The 15280-nt window shown below is 35.2% G+C and overlaps 1 protein-coding gene across 2 annotated transcripts in view; it reads right to left on the reverse strand.

Annotated features, from left to right (window-relative positions):
• Window positions 1–1767: 1767 nt before the first annotated feature.
• LOC140161163 (arfaptin-2-like) overlaps window positions 1768–15280 on the reverse strand; it is a 56637-nt gene continuing 43124 nt past the window's right edge. For both annotated transcript variants that reach the window (XM_072184600.1, XM_072184598.1), the window contains 4 exons: window positions 13974–14164; window positions 12489–12646; window positions 10916–11090; window positions 1768–10227 (listed from right to left, as the gene is read on the reverse strand). In XM_072184600.1, the coding sequence (XP_072040701.1) occupies window positions 10075–10227; window positions 10916–11090; window positions 12489–12646; window positions 13974–14164 (677 nt within the window). In that variant the 3' untranslated portion in view covers window positions 1768–10074. The remainder of the gene's footprint in view (window positions 10228–10915; window positions 11091–12488; window positions 12647–13973; window positions 14165–15280) is intronic.

Below are 15280 nucleotides of genomic sequence, written 5' to 3' on the forward strand. Positions count from 1 at the left end.
AAGTCCAGGAAATATTTTTTCATAGCCTTCAAGGTCAGATTTTGAATGCTTCTGCTGACTTCCTGCGTCCACCACCAAATCTTCAACCGAACTGTTTCTACTGAGAATGTTACCGCATATTCACCACTATTAACCACCTCAAAAGGTGGTTGATGGATTCACTCGCATCGCTATGCATTCACCTTCACCCAATTTGTTTCTACTTAAGCCGTTACCATGTTTTTCTCAGATTGTCCTGCATTAACTCGAATTAACCCACAATCACTTGCTCAGTAGCCAATTGCCTGATGTTGAAAAATTATACTTTTTACTTGATTTTTTTAAACAAGCATGATATCCACCTCAAAATACAAGTGGTCCATGGGTTATCATAACAGGTGAATAATATAAATAATGTAAATATGAAAGTAATATAATTCATAGAAATGGTACACATGGCTTTAATCCAAGTAAAGAAAATTTGGCACATTTTTTGTAGGTTTGTGCCATCTCTATAGTCCTACCTCGAGTCACCGGCACTCAAGTTTATTCAGCTTATATGTGACCGTCCACAGCGAATGAGCCGTAAATTCCTCCCCGGTCAATTTTGTTTTATTTCGTGTTTAAAAAGTAAACATCATAAACTAAAAATGGTATATCATTTGACTTCAAACGATATCCAGAAGCGGGGTTATGGTTTGTTAAACTTTGCTCCTTCAACAAAATTATAGCTTTTACGTTTTTACATGTGTCTCTTTTTCCACATTGCTGGCAATAAATATCAAACAGTCATAATTGGTGGTCATTTCAAATCATCCCCAAGTCAACGAGGTTTAAGAAAGTTCTCTCATTGTTAATTGTTGGTTATGCATACCTGTACAAAATACAATGCCTGGTAACCCACCACTTGAACAGGATTTAGCAAAAGCAAACAAAGACCAGAGCATATAAAAGTTCTATAGCCGGCCATCTAAGGTAGAAGCTTATTATCCACTTCAACAATAGGATTATTGATTAGTTTTTGACTATCAAAATAAGACGGATGTCGGGCCAGCTTAAGTTATCGATGAATACGACCTTCGTACACATTTTACACCGTAACACAGAAAACAATTTAGGGAATTTACTGCTCGCATTCACAAGTTATGAGTTACTTTTTCCACCTAAATATAAACCGAACTTTAGCTTTGAAGATCAGCATGTTCTGTGTTGGCTTGGTGTGGTTTCTTGCGTGTACATATGCGGCACGTTGATCACACGCGTAAAAGTATGTACAGATTGTACACACGCCAAGTAATGCTAAGCTAATGCAGAACACGCTAAACTTCGAAGCTAGTGCAGGTGACTCGAGGTAGATATATGGACTATAGTTTAGTTCTGCAAGCATGGCTTCAGGTTTTTATCTTTACTGCATTTTCATAAAAGATATGAAACTTTGATGATTTAATCAATAATTAGCACCCCTTCCCTAATAAGCACCTATGTGGAATTTTTGTCTAAGAGCCCCTTTTCAAATAAATTCTGTAAAAAATGTTAAATAAAATTACCATCTAAAATCTTCCAGCTTATGATTATGATTTTGACTTGTTTATATGTAAATTCTCCATTTTGATTGAAGTTGTTTCATCATTTTGATAAAATGCTGGGGGCGGTCTAGTTGGGTGCCATTCTTTCATCAGACATTTGATACTAAAGTAAATCTGTATGTTAATATATACTCAGAACATGACAGAAATGATCCAACATAAATAACTCAAGTAAAATCACACAAACTTTATGTTCCCAATAATTTGTCTTTTTTTATTTCATATCATACAACACAACAAGACAATAATACATATACATTTTGGAACATATGGAATACAGTGAACACAAGTTGATATTTCAATTATCATTAAATGTAAGGTCTTTCCAAAGCAATCAATAGTGACATCATGTTAGAACTGAATATTGTTAGGGAGCAGTCACAAATTCATTTTTATGGTACATAATACAAGTTTGTTACTGGCCTCTTCAAGGGTATAGACCAAGACTATGTTTGGATCCAAAAATGCTTTTTATTTGATAAAGATTAGTTATGCGGATAAGTATGTATTCACATTATGCTTAATGCAAGTCGAATGAAGATATGGTCCCATTCATCCACATAACTTATTGATGAAAATACTTGTACACATGCAGTTGCCTAGTAACAAAGTACTCAACTGGATATACAGAAAGCAGTCAATGCTTCACTTCAGCTAATGAAGCATGCCCTCACACTACAAAATAACTTCATTTTGATACTGCAATCACTTATTCAATTGTGACCTGCGTTCACATTAGAAATATCACATTTTCCCCTTAAAGCTATTTATTATTTCAAACTTGCTCCTGCTCGGATAAATCTGAAGTTGCGCGATCAATAATTGAATTCAGCCCAAATAATATATTAAACTTATAAAGACACTTTTCTCTTCTGTAGGTCAATACTACATGTATGTATGTAACAAACTCTCACCAGTTTATCCACTGGAGACACACAATTTACATGAAAAATAATCCTCTTCCTTCAACTTTTGTAAGTCTCACCATTGGGCTCTTTCACATAAATATTTGTGACCACTCCCTAAATAATGCTGTTGATCTAACAGTCATTTATAATGTATAAATATATTTTGTACACAATCTTTAACTATTAGTTACCTATTATACAGCCAGGGAATGAGGTGGAATGCATGACAAAAAATAATTTTCTTCCCAGTAATGTCTAATGTTCAAATCTTCTAAGTGTTTTATCATTGCATGTGTATCCGGATTGAAATCTGAATGCTCTTCATAGGAACCTGTATAAACTGTTACAGTTTGTCCATTATACGGTGGAACATGACCAACACCATGTTGGCCTATATCTTCCACAAATGGGACAAAGGTCATGTTGCCAACTTAAGGTAAAACATACTGTTAGACATAGTTTAAAGAATGATGAAACACGACTTTGGACAGAGTATGAGAAAAAGGTTAATGGATGGGGCCATGTTCCAACTTATACTGGACATACTATAGTTCATTTAGGAGTAGCTTGTGGAGGGCTAGAGGGTTCAGACTGATGAGGCTTTAGCCCGTCTCATCCTCTTCCCTTTGTTAACACATTACAATTAGCCTTTTCGAGATATGGCAGACACAATAGGATGGCGCTTTTGGCGTCTTTTGAATTTGCCGGGTTTTACCCAGATTGAAGACTGCCCTCTTTTTGTGTACGCCATACTTCAAAAAGGCTAATAGGCCAAGGTCAAAGCAGCAAGGGAAGGCATATAGCAATTTGGGATTGAACTCAAACCAGCCAATCAAAGATTAGCTTTCATATTGGACTCCATCCAAGCAGCCAATTACAGCCTAGCTTTCATTCATTGTAATGCACTACACATTACTTTAATTAACATGCAACCAGCCAACCAAAGATTAGCTTTCATATTGGACCCCAAGCAGCCAATTTCAGCCTAGCTTTCATGGTAATGCACTACACATTACCTTCATTAACATGTACTGAATAATAATTACAACACAAGACTTTATATTATAGGAAATATATATGCATGTGTTGGATGGAAAAGGGTTTTTGTTCACAAATATCAGCATGGATATCGCTTGTTTTATACCAACTTCATATCTATTAATATTTTGCCAAGATATTGGTATATCCTGGTTTGCATTATGCATGCCCTTGCAATATATTGTAAATGTGAAACTGAGCAAATTAAACTGATTTTTAAAATGATTAGCTTTTTCACTTGCATACATTTGTACTTGGAGATCATCACATTCATTTTAACTTTGGAAAAGCAACTTGTTACCATTGCATAATAAGTCCAGAATCATCAATTTACCACTGCTTGTCTGTATTTTTGATGATACCAATTCATCCACTGACCAATATACACCAAAGTACTTGTGAAAAACATTTTGAACGGCTACATTGTAGACTAAGATGTATAGGGTTGGCTACATGTTTTGGTAACAATACAACATATTCGTTCTGTCATAGTATACACCTTGCCCAATACAGCATAGTCATTCAGACAAAGTATACACGATGCCCAATAGTTTTAAAACTCAAAGCTCAACCAATAAATTTGTGTGTTGTGCTCAATTCGTCCAATTTATATCTATATTGCATATTGCACCAAAATAGATGAAAGAATATTCTGTTTCATTTAAATGTACATAAAAATTGAAGAAAAATGAATACCAGATTACCAGACTTGTTTTTACCAGTTTCTTCGTAAGAGTTGAGTTTGAGGATTTCAAGTAAACTTTACACTCCTGCAAACAACAATGTGGGTGGAGATGCAAGGAATATTTTAACTGAACTCTTACCCATTGGTCCAAGAGCTCAATGGTGCCGGTACTAATTGATCAAAGTTAGTTCAAATTTTGACCAATAATTAAAACTACCAACATTCAAAGGTATTCATCACTATTCGCACTAGTTTACATGTAGTGCATAATACCGTTTCCTTAAGTTTGAAAAAGTTACCTGGTGAACTGCCATATGGGCTCTTGCACTGCAGTGAGTGTGCTATTCACATTCATGGCAATTGCAACACAATAATTCAAATTTCAAATGCTGACAGTATTATCCAATGACCTGCCAACTTGTACTACCTCGTACCATGGAAACAGTAGCATTTCCATGCTCTTACCTCCCAACTGATGATTACAAAGCATACAATCATAACAGATACCAACTTTTAAGCAAATCTAGCTCTCCTTGGTATGTTTTCAAATAATTGACCACTTCCTGGAGAGCTCTTAATACTCTCTTCATTGCAAGTCTTGATACACTAAATATCCCTCAAACTCAACCCTTCAATCAAAGAATTGGAAAGTTCACAATGAAAAGTTGAATTTACGATAAAATCACCATAAAAATATTTAAAACTGTAATAGTTTGGTAACAATACTACTAATATTGTCACCTCACTGTCCCTATAAAAGATGAAAGTAATTTCAGAAAGGGTGCCAAAAGAGTGCACAAGGTGCATTTGGGCTATTCCACTTGAAATCCATACACCCCCTATGGAAGACATGACCTTAATTTCCCACACAAGGGGTGTAGATTAGATTTCAAATGGAGTCACTCATTCAGGTAGCCCCCATTTAAAATTCATACTCCCCATGTGAAGATTAAGGACATGTTTTTGATAGGGGGTGTATGGATTTCAAATGGAATAGCCCATTAAAGTACAGTCAGTTGTTCTTACTAAATCTTAAATTACAGCGCAGGTGTCTCCCAAAAGCTTCAGCTGTACTTCAAAGTATCTCTCACACAGTTTATCCTGCATCAAAGGATGGTACATTCAGCTATTCCAGTTAAAATCTGTATACGTAGGTGACGTGATCAAGGTATATGAGTCACATGTCGCTAATATTTAATTAGAAGTTTTCACATCATTTTCTGACAGTTTACGAATGCTACATTTTGATGCAAACCCCATCAAAATTGGACATCTGGAGTTATGAGTAATTTATCGATGGCTGAAAACTATACAAAACAAAAGAATTTGAACACTGTTTTTGCCTATATCTCAAAAAACAATATTAGCAACATCCTACTCAATAGTACTCATTCCCCTTGATCATGTCATATAGCCCCCCCCAAGAAGACATAACCTTAATCCTCCACACTGGGATTGTGAATTATACATGGGATTACCTGAATAGGCGACTCCTTTTGAAGGTCATATCTTCCATAGGGGATGCTTAAATTTTACCTGGAATAGCTCATTCTGACTTCAACTTCAGCTTTGGATGATGACAGCAGCTTTAAAGATTTCCTGGCGCATGTAATATTTAATACTTAATTACAAAAACACATTTGTTATTTTCAACAGCTTTCTTCTGAAACCAATCCAACTGGTTAATTAATAAACCCCTAAAACATGTAAACTAAACAAACTCTGCAGAAAAATGGCAGTTGAAACGATATATAACAGCCACACATACACATAAAATTCTCTCTCACATGCATGTATTTTACATTATTGCATTTTGGCTGCATAGCAAGGCAACACAACCATTATATCTATAATAAACTGGGAGTCTATGGGCTGGAATGTAGGGCTGGTGATTAACAGAGAATACCACAGACTTTGCTGTCGGACAGTTTAAATTTCAAGTCTACATTGCAGACTTGTATATGGTAACTCATTGCACCTTCAACTATACTATTTTGCAATCTCGGAGTTAATGACAACATGCTGAGGCAGCTGTTTTGCGTGCATCTCTTTAAATGCAGGTGTGTGTGTACAAACACTCATGCTTTGAAGCTGCGTTCCATGACATTTGCACTGACATTAATCACTGACTCGCAGGGTGAAAAACATTTTAGTGACCTTAACATGCCCCTATCAAGCATAATTATAAAGACGGTATCATCAAATTCATAGTTTGCCATATTGGCCTTGTGAAAAATGTAGATGTAAAGAAAATTTACAATCGCAAATTAGAGCCCATTACATCAAAAAGAACTGCTGCCACATTTTTTTCAATTTGATGCATCAAGTCATACATTGGGTTATTCCAGTTGCAATCCATATACCCTCTATGGCAGGATCGGGACTCCATTTGAAATCTAAACTCTCCTGTGTACAAGATTAAGGTCATGTCTTCCTTAGGGGTGTATGGATTTCAACAGGAATAGCCCATTTCCACCATCTACCATAGATAACATTTCAGTATTCATCTTAAATACACTAATTTGAACACAAGTCTGACCCTGGAGCAGTGTAAGAATTTCTGAGCAAGTACCACATTCTGAAGCTGAACATACTTTCCAGACAGACAGTATTTTTTTTTCTTCAATTTTGTTACATGCCTAATTGGCTGGTACCAAAACGTCAAGGACCTGCCTTGCTGGTATATGGTTATTACTAAATTAGACAAAAGAATATATGGATGGAAGGAGGGGGCAGTAATACTAGTAGTACTTTTTTTGAGATAATCATACAGCCAAATTTAACTCAAGGTTTTATGTGGCCCAACAAAGTACATTTCATAACATGCCATACATATATATGCTATGAACAATGTTACAATAAATTTATAAAACACAGATTTAATTTAATATACCCCGATATGAAATATATGTGCATAAAATAAGAAAATACCAATTGTTGATGCTTATTATCAACAGTAATATTTTTAAAAAGTCTGCTACTTCATCACATTCTTATCATATTCTCACTCAATAATACAAGCATCACATACAAGCATGGTCTCAACCTATTTGATAGCCTGGTAAACGGATCACTTATAATGCAATTCAAGTTTTACATCCAGCTAAGAGAACATGAATAATGTTCATTTTCAACCTGCTTTTTTGCGATATTGCTGAAGTATATATCGTCAGATTCAAATCCACATCCCATCCATTTGTAAAACAATTAGTGATAGATTAAATGTGACCCAAAAATACATAAATATTATGTCCCAAACAATTGTGATCTTTAAAAGATTTTAATTACTTTGTGAATACCTTGTTTAAACCTCTACAAAATAGTGAACAACTTGTACAGCTTTTACTTAAATGCCAACATTCATGTACAAGGTGCCAAAATACCTTGGCTTGAACAATTCTTTCATTAGTGGCATACACTGCAAGGAATCCCATTACTTTTAACAGGGTTGCGCTACACTTTGTTCGACATATAATTGGTCAATTTCATAATATTGTGGATTGATATAGAATGGCAAGCATGTAGTTGGGCTTTGATTGGTGCCCACTTTTGTGAATTTACACAAGTGTAAGTTGGGATTTTATTGATGCATGCAGTACCAAGAACCAAATAATTTGTTGCCATTTTATCAGTTGAGAACAAAGTATATGTGGGAGGAATTTTTGCCTGTTGTGTGTGAGGAATTTCCGTATGTAAGAGCCATTAAAATAAGGCAAGTTACACCCAATACTAAACTGGACACAACCCTGCATCTGACACCAGTCTTAAGTCTTACCCCAAATCCAAATCTTAATTTAACACCTAATACATAACCCTGAAACAAAACGTTTGAGTGGTTACCCTTTATTCAAATGAATTGCCAAAATGTTTGCAGTGATATAATTAATTTATTCACCCCTGGAAAAAAAATTGACACAAATATCCCAATATTCACTGTTTGTTAATATGCTCAAATTATTTCAAAATAATCCCTTATTTTGTTAATGATTATCGCATGTAAGATGATTTTAATAAATGTCAAAGTAGTACGAAATTGGTGAAAAACAAAACAGTGAAACTTGCAAGAAGTCAACACATAGATCTATAAGAAACACATATTCGATGCAAATATGAAAGAAATTACCTTTTTCAAGATTTGTGATTAGCAGACTGTTTAGCAAACATATGAAACAATATGGTAAAACATTGTAACCTGTATTGAATGATACTTCTGTGAAATAGTGCAAATTTAAAAATTCAATAAGAAAAATAGGCTGGTTTGTACAATTAGGTATGCCACCCACGACCTGCCTGTACTTTATTTTGTGTATAATGCACCATTCTTAACCCCTTAACTACCTGCCGATTAGCCAAAATGAATATTGTGTCCAATTTTGAACCAATCAAGGAGGGTATTAATAAGATCGTCTGCAAATGCAAGTTTGACCATAATTAGTTTAATGCCAAGTCATAATTGGCAATTGAAATGAGCATTTCAAGTTATCAACCAATCAGAATTGCTGTTAGATGACCAGTAGTATCCAGGGGGTTAAAAGAATCAGGGTATCTGACAGGAGTGGCATACCGTATTGTACAAGTACTCAGAAAAATATCTTTCTAGGCTTTGAAGCTATCAAAAAGTGATCAATGCTTAACTTGTTGCAAGACTTTGTAAATTCTTTACAAAAATGTCTAAATGTTAAGCATTACACAAATCAAATTCTCTCATACTTTACATTTGATGTGACATTGTATAAACAGTATGTGAATATGAACAAACTATTGCACACACAAGTTGATACTGCTGCCCGGTACTGAGTCTGTACACAAACCTTAAATACTCTCTGGTTTTGTACTGTAATCCTATACTAAATATTGAGACATTTCCCTCTCTCTATCTTGTCTGATTTCTATGGCAAGGCCTATTGATATTTTTCAATATACCTATCCCAATAATATCACAATAATCCCACTATTAAACTCGGTATCACAAATGTCCAGAGTTCTTGTATGCTCTGTAATCATGAATATGTGCCCTGGTCGCATGCACATGCCCAACACAGCCATACGCATCTCATAAAAAACTCTTGTTGTGCATGTAAAAGTTCCAGAAGTTGCAGACGATCATGTATACGCTTGATGAACAGCAAATGAATATTCATGATATTTGCTTTACAAGGGTCCTGTACTCTCATCTCAGCACATAAGTTTGAATGCAGGATATCAAATGCAGGAGATGAAATACAATCCAACATTCAAACCTGAATATGAGAACATTACTGGCAGAAGTAATGTCTATATGCTGGATCCATTCACCACTTCATCAAAATGCTTTCCTTGAACTAGACAAGTTAAAACATAACCTGTCAGAAACAAAAATCATTGAAAATGCCACTTTTTGCCAAATTTTCAGATTGATACTGCCATTGATCATAGCAGATGAGTGATAACCAAATGATTCACACAAACATTATTTTTGTGGATTATGCCCAATACTTGTCACCATACATACTTTGCACATGCTATTCATATTTTACACACTGAAACTGCATTATTGATTCTGACATGCACCTGTCCTCTCGTCTTTGGCTTGTGGGAGTGTGTGTGGAGCCAGCATGTGCATACTCATCATATCATTAAATTTGGGGGAGGAATGGCAAGCAACCAAGTTTGGAAAGCAACTAATATAACATACTTTATATTTTGTCCCCTTTTGCATTTAAATTTAAACACAAAAGACAAGTCATTAACATCCCCATGTCTCAACATTTATTTGCGCTGGATTGTGGGTTCTTAATGTGGGCATTCATCATTACAAATGATATTGGTAATAATCATAATTACATTGGCTAGTAGACTACATTATGCTATGACTATGATAAATAATGTCCTAATATCTTCACTGTTCTAAGAATGATGGTGACATCTCGCCAGCTGCCTTGGGTCGGATGTTGAATTGTTTAAGAGTCGCGTCCAGTGCCGTCTGGTTGCCAGAGAAATAGGCTGAGATGGCGTTGTGGAACAGTAACAACTGCTTGTGCATTACTTTAACCTGTATAAGAAACATGGGAGTAGAAAAGTTGCTTTTAAGCACAAAATATAGATTTTGTTGATAGCTAGCTTCAGCAAAATTTAAGAAAATATTGTTTCATTCAATATTTTGAATCAGTTTTACATGACTCTTGAAAATGACAATAGATGAAGCAGTTGTGATGTTGATTAGCAAGGAGTTCCATATCATGCAGCTGTGAGACAGAAAGGTGATCACCAATAGCCAAGTTTGATCTTCAAACAAGTATGCAAGTTGTGGGCATGGCGGAGCAAGTGCATAGTGAGTGGGTGGGACTGGGAACATTGTGGGTTAATTGTTGGCTGATGTGAGCAGGAGCTACTAAATTGTTGACAGACTTGTATGTATGTATGTACATAAACCAATATCTTGAGCAAAATGCGCTGTTGCATGGGGAGCCAATGAAGTTTTTGAAACAGAACACTTTATGTAACTCAGCTTATGTTTTGGCATGTTAACGTAATTCTCAAAATCAGTTATTCTTTGGTTCACCTCAAGATTGATAGTGACATAGGTGCGTAATTTCACTGGTCGCAGTACTGAATCATGTGCATAAAGTTAATCAAGCAGAGTGTACACATACAAGGGCGGTTTGTTGGCATGTCACTACCGAGCTTGAGGTGAGTCAAAGAATACAAATAAGGGACAAAATAATGTCAATTAATCTCACCTTATTTTCTTCCAAGAATTTGAGTTTGACCGCTACGTCTTGTCTTAGCTTATCAAAGCGCTCTTTCTGTTTTTCATACTTCACCCTGGATTCATGCAGTTTAGCTTGTGTGGTGGCATCTTTAGGTCCTAGTGCTAAACTTTCCATGTCTGCTCTGTAGGCATCATATTCAACTCTGTGATCCAAGAAGGAGATATATGATAACAATGTTAATTGTCAAGTAAAGGGGATTTATATCAAGAACTTTTTGTTATGATTGAAGAATACTTTTGCATTTAATTCCTTACAATAAGATGGGTTTAAGGGCTGGGGTATGAGCGTTTGGACAGTATTTATTTTGGGACATTAGAGCACATCAGACATATCGAATTGCATTCTGAATATGAAGAATGTTATTCTGATATCAAATAATTTTGATTTTTTGAAATTCGCAATTTAATACACATTTTATGGCAAATCATTCAAACTTGATATTTTTGATATTTAACAGTACTTGATTTATACTTAAAGTGTATGTAGGTGGGATGAAAAGCCGACAATCAATTGAAAATTTTGACCTTTCGTATTGAAGATATGGATTTTTTTTCCCAAAACACAAAAAAAAAAATTAGGTCTTTTGGGAAAAAATCCATATCTTCAATATGAAAGGTCAAAATTTTCAATTGACCGTCGGCTTTTCCTCCTGCTACATACACTTTAAGAATATATCATTAGATTTATATAATTTACTTGAGGACTGTTATATATCAAAATTTGAAAAATATCAAATTTTTATAATTTGTCATAAAATTTGTATTATATTGTGATTTTTAAAAATGAAAATTATTTGATATCAGAAAGACATGCTTCAGATTCAGAATGCAATTCGACAGGTCTGAGGTGCTCTCATGTCCCACAACAAATACTGTCGAAACGCAATAAATGCTCATTTTGGATCCCTTAAAAGCTTTTTGAGAAATTAAGGTACCTTACATTTTGCTTTAAAAATAAAGTACCTTGAGCTCAATTCTTACACCCATTACACACTCTCTGACTCTGACCTGATGAGGAATCCATCTCTTTTTATCATTTTGCAAAATGTCCAAACTGCTTTTTTTAGAGCATCAAGAATGAAGGATCTTTGTAGATGCAAAAATTCAGGAACATAGACCAAGTTCCACCTGTTCAAAACACATCCATATCTAGTGACCTGGACTTTCTGGTTTGAGAGCAGTGCCAAGGAAGCTGTCTGTATTTATGCAAAAAGCCACCATTTAAAAAAGATGGTACATGTTCAAGCCAGGAGTTTACCAGTCTATGAAGGTCCAAAAGGTCATGACCTGATTATAAACTTTTCACTTTTCACCTATGTAAGATGATGCTCCATCTGAAGATTCAGTGGCAGGAATGAAAATTTTGTGTTTGGATCATAGCTTCAATCACAATTTTACAATCACAGGTGAACATTTGTAACATGTTTTTTCCTTTCTTTTTTTAACCTGTTTTTAAAGACTACAAAAACAACCTAACAGGCGCCTTGTACTTTGAAAGAACGTAATGTGGCAACATAACCTTGATGAGGTCTACAACTTACCTAGCTATTTCATAATTTTTGATAGTCATCAATGTATCTTCCATAGTTTTATTACACAATGTACTAACACTGGAGGTGAAGAAATGTAGCGCTCCTAAAAGGGTCTCGCCATTGTTACATAACGACCTCTGTGTCTCAGCATTGTAACTAAACTCCTCCTAAAATGGATATAACAGATGAAACATTTATGAGCTGGATATTTTTCTTGATTACTTCCTTTATCAGGCCTTGCCGTCTAGATTTTAAAAGCGAGTGGTTAAGCCAAGTGGTCGAAATTGTACAAATACCACTGATTGGACATATGTATAATAAAGTAGCACTAAACTTTGTGACTTTCTCTACTTGGAGAGGGCACAGAATTGATTTAATGCTGAATTGGCTGATTCGATGGCTGATTTTGGGAGACTTGCAGCGAGCGATATATAGTGTCTATCGTGAGTGGAAAATCGCTCACAAGAAATGAAGTTTGGGCGAGCGGTGGCGAGCGAAAACGATGGCTCGCCTCAAACAGCAAGGCCTACTTTATCATACAAAGCTACATACTATTCCAATGAATATACAGAGTGTCTATGAATATTGGAGATAGGGGACTCTGCCAATTTTGTTTGGATTGCAAAGTTATACAGGTGAACTTATCATCGACTCTCAATTTGAATTATTTTTATGCAAAAAAAAACAAAAAACAAAAACAAAACAAACAAAAAACCAAAAGAAACAAGTGTGTCATAAATAATCTTTGTGTCTGTACAAATTGACATAAAAAATGACTCCATAAATAGCCTTTTTTTTGGGAGGATTTTTATGCAAAACATTGATACTGCGTGACCATAACAACACACACATTTAACCAATCAATTTCTGGTGATTTAAATGCGTATTCAACCATGCAATGGATGCAGTACTAGTAGGGTCATATTAGGGCTTTTCGTGACCACGGAGAGCAAAGGAAGGTTTGAAGGTGGATTCTGGTGCTAAAGAGTATTTAGAAAAAATGAGCTCCTATGCTCCTCCCAAAAGTGTGGGCTAACTCCAGGAAACGGCAAAATCCAAAATGGCCGCCGGCGGCCATCTTGGATTTCAGAAGATTACATAACTTTTGAATATATCAACCAAGAGACATGATTGAGGTGTCATTTTCTACTATTTTTATGACCAGGAATCCATTCCAAGTGCTGAAGATGACCCCAAAATGAAAAAGTAACACTTTCAACCCTTCCTTTGCTCTCCATGGTCACGAAAAGCCCTAATATGACCCTACTACACTCAATGTATCAAGTAAGAGCAACACTGCTGTCGTCAGTGTGTGATTGGTTGTGCTGGGTGTTTTTTTTACCATACACAACATTTTCTGTACTAATTTACAAAGATTTCTGATCAGCCACTGAAAAGGTTTATAGGAGCTATGATTCATAATAGTTCTGAGCCAAGGCACCATCTTCACAGAAATGAATAAAATGCCTTTCATACTGCCCAAGGACAACTTACTTGTAACTCAGGTGATTTCTGAGCTAATTCAGAGAAAGCATCACCTAATGACCTCTGCGTCTGTACAACTTGATAGAAGTGGTTAGTTAGCGCCCTCGATAGTTTCAAGATGTTAGCATATTTCCTTTGAGTGTCACGAAGAACTTCTATCTGGGCTTCCAATTGCAGGTCTACAGTCCGTGATGCTTTACCTGTAGGAGGGATATAGACAATGTGGTGTGTTAGGAACCTATCAAAAATTTCATGTTGTAGTGACATAGATGACACCATATAAGCCCTGTAGTACCCATGAATTACTGGCATCTAAGAACTGTTTTGATTGGTTACAAGAAGGGCTATATTATGTATTGAACCAATAACAGAATGTGAGAATAGTCAGTAGAACTGAAGGGGGTCAAGTTTGAAGTAAGAGATCTAAAAGCTCTTTGGTTATTCAGATGATTATACCTTGTAATTAACCAATCAGGGGCAATGTACGAAAGGTAGTAATTGCCATGGGGTTAATCAATATTAGGACTGGCATGTAATGTAAGACCTTTGTGTGTGAATGCAAAATACATACGATCAATGTCGTGTACAGCCCACATTTAATTTCTAACATTGTAACAAACAAGACAAAAATACAAAGATGGACTTTTAAATAGAATCACATTTTTGTATTTTGTAAGATAAAAATGTAAGTGTATGAATTAAAAATAGTTTTGTAAATTAACCCACATTCTTGTCATACTTTTTCTAATTTGTTTTTTTAACTAAATATTAATATTATATAATCCAATCATGGTTTTTTTTAATCAAATGAAAGGCCAGCAAAAATACATTTATTTTTCTGCAAAGTATATTTATTTTGTTATATACCTGCTAAATACTGTGTGACAATGGATGAAATGTACTGTTTATAGGGTGAAAACCCATTAATCTAGTAACCTAGACTCTCCATATATGCACATGCCCATCCCTATATATAACATGAGTAGGTATGTTGCAGGTGTTTAAAAATGGCAGCAATTCATTGATACACCCACCCACACAACACAAGTCGACATTGCTACATTTTTCAGTCTCAAAATGTTTACCATTTTTAGGTCTTTCCATAATATCACTTCCAAGTCCAGATGCTTTATCATTTTTTTGTAACATTTATTACAGCTGTTCTGGCATTTTTATTTATTTAATACATCTTGGCTGTTACATTTACATTAATTCTGCTGTTTCTTTACAGGTTTTGCTTAGTTTGTTTTACATCTTTTTGTGAAATTTTGTAGCCATAAAATGAAACTTTTATTCAAGCTTCAGTTGTATGCATA

This window comes from Amphiura filiformis, chromosome 9, assembly GCF_039555335.1.
Source record: "Amphiura filiformis chromosome 9, Afil_fr2py, whole genome shotgun sequence".
In the NCBI taxonomy this organism is placed as follows: Eukaryota; Metazoa; Echinodermata; class Ophiuroidea; order Amphilepidida; family Amphiuridae; genus Amphiura; species Amphiura filiformis.